At 36.7% G+C, this 7,319-nt stretch overlaps 1 protein-coding gene across 1 annotated transcript; it reads left to right on the top strand.

The window, feature by feature from the left end:
- Positions 1-3,140: 3,140 nt before the first annotated feature.
- Positions 3,141-4,410, top strand: LOC129760059 (arrestin domain-containing protein 3-like). The gene is made up of 2 exons (XM_055757635.1): positions 3,141-3,321; positions 3,383-4,410. Exons 1-2 carry the CDS (start codon positions 3,186-3,188, stop codon positions 4,408-4,410), a joined length of 1,164 nt encoding a protein of 387 aa, XP_055613610.1. The 5' UTR covers positions 3,141-3,185.
- Positions 4,411-7,319: the final 2,909 nt, after the last annotated feature.

Here is a 7,319-nt window from a genome sequence, read left to right as displayed (position 1 = left end):
GCAAATGTAAACAAATGGAGTTATCAGCTGGGTGATAAAATACGTTCAGAGCTCTACATTGAGTGCACAGCGTTAACTGAAGGATATTTGGTTTTCGAGAAACAGAGAAAACAAAATAAAATTTTTGCTGGGAGTTTACGGAGCTGTCAAACTTTGAACGCGTTTTTCTCGAAACAGTGATGTTTGCGCATTCGCCGTATTCAAAATTCGATACCGAAATATTATTTCTCATCTCGAATTCCGATACAATGACGTTTTTTACATGGTATCGTTTTTGAGTTTTTGATTTGGGAGGATGACTGAGCATATGAGTAGTACCCTACTTTTAGCGTGTGCTTGGCGTCGATCGGCGTCGCGATGGTGCAAAAGAAAATGAAAAGCAAAACAAACCGAGGGGCCTGCAATTACCTGTACATATTTTTCTTCATCGAACCCTTTAAAGACTGTTAAGAAACCACGTGGACATAAAACGTGAAATTTTGTAACGCTGACCTTTGGTTGACAGGATCCTTGTCCACATTAATATCAAAAAATTTTTTATGGCTAGATAAATAAAGCTTCACATTAAAAGGGTCTTTAGTAATTTAAGGCACCCGTTCGGTGGGGGCGATGGAAGGCGACACGTATCAACGTGAAATCGTCTTCAACGAATTTTACTTTTTGGTTCGAAGAAACTCTCTTGTCAACTGGCTGCGCAAATGGGACGAGGATGAGTTTCAAATAAAGAATTTACAAATAAAAAGCTTCCATTCAGATACCAAGTGCGATTTTTGACCTCCTTATCCCCCCACCGTGGACATGCGGGAAAATTATGAATGATTCGTTTTCCCATCAATAAAACTTTTGAATTCTAAAGTAAGTTCATTCCATTATGACAAAAACTGTCTTGGATGCATTACATTTCATATTACGTAGTCATTTCCGTGCTGGCCAGTCAGGAAAATGCGGGCTATTGTTGAGAATTTCTAAAAATCGTGATTTTTGAGTCAGTTAAGAAAGATGTCGTTGAAAAATTTGTCGAGAAAAACTATTTCTTCTGAATAGTAGAAAAAAAGGATAAACTTTTAATAAATGTGAAGCTTAGACACATTAATTTTTAATAATGAACTTTTTTAGCGTTAATTAATTTAATAATTTAATATTAATATAAGAATTTAACATATAGTACAGATAAGCGTAAAAACTTCTATGGCTTCGAAATTTCACCAGTTAAATTCGATTTATAATCTTTGAGAATTACGAATTCATCAAACCATATGGGCGATGAAAATTTGAATTAAGTAGCCATCTTTTTTTGGCTCAATGATGAGTGTCCTACAGAAGATGAAATATGATTCTTTTGTACATTTAGCGTTTTTACTGGAAACCACATTCTTCATTAGATAGAAAATTACAGCTACGGAATGAACTTTTGCAAATTTTATTGATACATAGATTAAGAATTTATCACAAAAAAAATCAAAATTTAAAAAGCGAATTTCAGGTTAAGAATGATTAATAAAATTTGGATAAGGACTTCGAATTTAAATGTTTGAATTAAGATATCCATAAACCACCATAAACTATTGATTAAAATTCAATTTTTTTTCATCTAAATCACAATTTAAATTTTTGAAAGTATCACATGACTTCATATCACAGCCATAATTTAAATAAAAAAATAAAAGAGTTTCCTGTATAAGCAGAGCAGTTGTTGTCAAAGACTGAGAAAAAGGTGACAATTGTCGACGAGATTTCACTGTACATAAAAAATTAATGAGCACTTCAATCTTCTTAACTATATTTTCTTGCCGCAACCCGTGGCCTAGAGGATATCCTTTAAGTTTTCTAAGCCAGCGGGCATAAGATCGAACCCCGATCAAGGTATACATAGTACACTTTTTGTGGGTTGGTGGTTTTAGCATTTGTGAGATGCTAGCCATTACATCCTCGCAAGATGAACGCTTAGAGCTAAGAAATGAAAAGGAATCTCTTCGAGGAAACATCAAATTTCATTGAGATCCTGTAAGTGTTTGTGTTCTTAGTGAATGCTTGAGAATTAGCGATCGTTTTCAAGTTTCCTTTTCAGGACCAAATTGAGGGTAGCGGTCCTTATTAGGACCAGATTGAAATAAACGGACCTTTTCAGGACCAAATTAAGAATCATGGTTCTTTTTAGGATCGGATGTAACACAACGGTCCTTTTGAGGACCAAATCAAACGGTTCTTGTCAGGAACACAAACATAACAAACGGTCTTTTTCAGGACCACCAACGAAAACTAAGAGTTTACTTACTTGGCCATTGCCTTCGGATCTCTCTTTCAGATGCAAAGAGCAGCAAATCGTTTGCTGCAGCTTTGGAAGAAATTTCCAGAAATCACGACAGGAATGACTTCGAAAAGCGTCTACGGGCCGTTATCAAATACAAAGTTGAAAGATTTGAACTATGAAAATTGTAATTTTTTCGTTGGGGAGAGACCACTGCGACCAGTAAACATTGTGATTTTACTACTTGTAAATGTTCTTGAAATCGAATATTTCAGAATATGAATTTTTCAATTTTGAAACTATTTAAAATTACTTGAATTTATAATGTCTCAAAATTGTTAATAATCCACCTTTGTGTTAATAATTTGCTTGACATTTCAGATTCAAATCTTTATTACCTAAATATTAGAAGAAAAAAAACAAACAAGATGTCAAATCTGAATTTTGGATTTGAAAACTTCTGACAAAATGCGGTACGATATATGTTGTGTTTTTCAAAAGTATCCAGGTTCTGAACAAGATGGATTTGTAGGATATGAGTTAGGATTTCCACTACCCTGGAACCTGGCACATTAAACATTGTAGAATTTAATTCAAAACGAATTGGAACATCTCGTGGGGTATTAAAAGACAGGCATGAAGGGAATTGAAGAAATATCATAAAAACATTTGAAATGTACAAATTGACATTGTATCATTACTTGTTCATTCAATTGTGTTTTTCTCATATTTTTGTTTGTAAAATTCTTCACATGTGAATGGCAGCAGTAAATACATATGTAAATCCAATAATTTCAATCTTGATAAGCTGAGCTGATTTTATCGAATTGTGATAACAAAGCCCGTTTGGAGGAAACTCGTCATTTCGTCGGTTTCAGAAAGTGTACGACTTCGATGGGGGCTACAGGTACACCGGTAAGATATTGACGATTTTAAAATGCCCAAAGAGAAGGCCTCCAAAACGGTCGTTTGCGACATTCGTTTCGACAACAACCCAAACGGAATTTTCAATGCTGGAGACGTAGTATCTGGATCCGTTACACTTACATTGACCCAGCTGAAAAAGGTTAAAGGTTAGTAAGGTAATTGCGATTTTAGAAATATTACCATGACTCACACTTCTCTTTTACGTAGGTGTTTATCTACTGATAACTGGATTTGCGGAAACATTTTGGAATGACAAAGTTCCCCATGGGCCCAAGAATAAAAAAATGAAGGCCAATTTCAAAGGTCGTGAAGAATTTATCACGCACAAAACTTATTTGATAGGTTCCGATACTTTGACCAATCCCATCGATATCCCCATTGGAAGTGCTAGTTATAATTTCCAAATTCCTATCCCAACGACGGCTCCCACTTCGATGGAAGGGCGCTACGGCCATATCCGTTATTCTGTGAAAGTTACACTGGAACGACCTTGGAAACACGATCAGAATTTTCAAATGCCTTTTACGGTGCTGGCAAAAATAGATTTTGACGAGAACAGTCCGGTGATAAAACGGGTATACAAAGTGGAGGATCAAATCAGATTCTATTGCTGGATATGCAAGTCAGATCCTCTGATGGTCGCCGCCAGTATCCCTAAAACCGGTTATATCCCGGGAGAAGCGATTCCGTTGAAGATCGACGTTAACAATCTTAGCAAGGAAGATGTTTCCGAAATTGTCGTTAAATTCAAAAAAGTGATCAAATATATCAGTCAAATTCAAGTGATCGAAGACACGCAAGTTTACTCCGAAAGTCATTTGCTGAAATACGAAACGCTAGAAATTCAAACCACACAATCTGTCGCAAAGCAAACAAACTCAACAATCGAGAAAAATTTCGTCGTGGGTCCACTCAGTCCGACCGAAGATCGCAACTGCAAGGTGATAAAAATAGGTTACGAGCTGGACATCCTGGTCAAGCCAAAGCTGTCAACGCAAAAAATTGAACTGGTGATTCCGGTTTTGATAGGATCGGTTTCGCCCAAATCGGAAGAAGCTGTTAGTTTTGTGCGATCGTCTGGCCTCGAGAAGCTTGCTGCCGGACTGAATCGGGAACAACCGACAGCGCCGCCACCACCCTACGTCGAATCACCCGATAGTCCCTATCCGATAGCAACGCTACAACAAGCGTACGAGAGAGAATTCAGCAGCGATGAGAATGATTTCAAGGATTGAATTCCTTGTTAATTTTCCTTTAAATTGTATTAAATTCTCCAGAAATAAATGTACTTTTGTTTAAAAAAATCGATTTGATTGGAAATGAAAATGCTAACTTCACATTTCGAATTGTTAAATTAGGTATTCAATTATTGAAATAGTCCCATGTGCGGGTCTCCGAGGTTAGGAACTATAAATAAGTCTTTAGTTTTCTGCCACACCGTTTTAAACGCATAAGAGATGAGTGGCTCCAGAGAGTTTAATAAGCCAAGAAGTGCTTATAAGAGTGTGTCGATTTAAAAGTTTTTTCTTTCGTGATCTTTTATTTTTGTTAAAATATTATTTTAACAGTTGAAAAAGATGTGTTTAAGCGCATATTGACCACATCAAGCGTACATCAATTGCGTGCATATTTACGTATGTTTATGAGTTCTAGGTTTCCAAATATTTCTCGATGATGGTCCACAAAAATTCTCTTTGGAAGATTTGTCGGACACAATCTTGTCAAGACAAGTAAATCATATAGGGAAGAAAACTTTTGCCTCGCAAGTCCAAACATCAACGCCGAATTAAGGATAGGATAATGAAGACAAATGCATCGCATTCAAGAAGAAAAAGAGAGCCGTTTCAAAAAGAATTATAACAAACAAGAAAAACGGAAAAAAAACACCTTGAGTTTTCATTTTTTTTATCGAAAACAGCCTACCCCCATTCTGTTAAAGGGTGTTCGGATCAAAAAGTGGTCGACTTAAATTCGCCGTATTTTTCCTAATCATTCATATAAAAACCTGAACACCCATCATTTTGTAGGTGTGTATGTGTAGAATGATACATCTATTTGGATTTCGACGTTAAGTCTTTAGTTTTCAAAATGGCGTCCAAGCAAGAGGAGCTATGAAACAGAATTATGTACATGCGTTGTGAAATTCCAAACTACACGCACGCAGAAATAGCAAAAACGTTCAATGTGGCAAAATCAACCGTCACCAAGTAATAAACGTGTTCGGGGAACGTATTTCGACTACTAGGAAGCCGGGATCTGGGGGAAATCCAAATCTGTAACGAACAGTAGAGTGGCTCCAATCTCTCCGTTCGAGATGTCGCCAATAAGTATGGAATATCTTCTACAACCCTGCATGAAACTTAAAAACGATCCGAACTATCGACTTATAAGACGTAGTGACTACTAATCGCAATTGAAAGCAAAACCTTAAGACAAAAACAAGATCTCAGAAGCTGTATACGACATTTGATTGCGTTTGATTGCGTAGTAATGGAGGACGAAACCGACGTCAAGGCAGACTTCAAACAACTTCCGGGACAAGAATTTTATACAGCAACCGGATGGTGAAAGGTGGCAGACATTGTCAACCAAATTAAACTATCAAAGTTTGCCAAGAAATATCACGTTTTGGAAGCTATCTGTGCCTGAGGCTTGTAAAGCGACATTTTTGTTGCAGCCGGGACCGTCAACCAGTAACATTACGTGAAAGAGTGTCTTCAGAAGCGTTCGCTGTCTTTCCTGAAGAAACATGACTTCCCGAATAGGATTGCACCGTGAAAAAACCATGAAATCCATTTTCACAGACCGTAAATTATATGGTTTACACAATGATTATTATCGTCCTCGATACCGTGAATGTATATTGAAATTCATATTTTCCGACCATACATTTCATCGTTTTGACGAAAATAACCATGAAAAAGGGGTATTGTTATGCAGCGTGACCATGAAAAAAATGGCGATTTTCCATACATTGGGAAGCTCAAAAATATAAAGTTCATGGTTCTTTCAGCTTCCAGTTTTTCATGGTAAAACCATGAAAACCCGATAGTATTCAATGTTTACCCACTGAAATAAAAATCTGTGATCATGGTGGGATTTTTTCTTCATTCTAATTATGTCATCATTGTCAAAGATTTGTTGGATTAAAAAAACGAATGTATTTATTTATTAATGTCATTTATTTAACAAATCTCAATATTTTACTTACACGCTTAACCACACGGTGATTATTCGGTGGACTGGAATGTCTTGCACACCAGCATCTCGTAGCCAATCTCGGAATCTATTGGCCACCGTGTCACGAGCCACTCGCAGTGTTGAGTTATTTTGCTAGAATATTCAAAAAAAAAAGTGTTAAAATGTTGACTTCTATTTACCTTTGATATTAACTCACCGTTGCGCACATCTTCGGAGACCACGATTACAATTATATTATAAAATATAAAACCACGAAGACCGACTACCAAGCTGATATGCCGGCCGATCTCGAAACTGATTGAAAAAAAAAAACACGTGCCGCCCGATGGTCAAAATATCAACCGTACACGAAAAACTTAAAGAGTGTAAATTCATTATTTACTCACGCTTGGATGTTCTTTTTACCATGAAGTACATGGTCACATTAATATTCATTGGGAAATGAATGTGATACCATGGTTCTGTGCTATTCGGGTTGTCTGTGCTGTTTTGGCCCGATTTGGCATCCTGCCATCATAAAAAAAGGGCCATGGAGTGGTATGCCGCTAACAACATTCAGGTTGTGCCCAAGGAAAAAAAAACCCTCCCAACACACCAGAACTTGTCCCAATTGAAAAATATTTGATGATAGTTGAGCAAAACCGTAAGAAGACCCAAAAAAAACTTTAAGCAGCGAGAAGCAGTTCAAGGCAAACTGGCGTTCTGCGCCGAAGAAAGTGGTTAAGGTGACTGCACAAAATCTGATAGCAGGCGGCAAACGAAAGTCTCGCCAATTAGGTCAAGGTCGACCGGAATCTTAACTGAGTATTTTTTAGATTTTGGAAAAAGAAGATGAAAAATTAAAAAAAAAAACATGTGAGGAACTTTATAAACACATAATTTATTGAAAGCTTCATGTTTACTAAAATTAAATAAAAGACTGTTTAATAAACACTCCAGAATT

The sequence above is a fragment of the Uranotaenia lowii genome, unplaced genomic scaffold (genome assembly GCF_029784155.1).
Source record: "Uranotaenia lowii strain MFRU-FL unplaced genomic scaffold, ASM2978415v1 HiC_scaffold_397, whole genome shotgun sequence".
Lineage (NCBI taxonomy): Eukaryota > Metazoa > Arthropoda > Insecta > Diptera > Culicidae > Uranotaenia > Uranotaenia lowii.
Note: the sequence above shows the minus strand (reverse complement) of the source record. Positions and strands in the feature narration are given on the sequence as shown.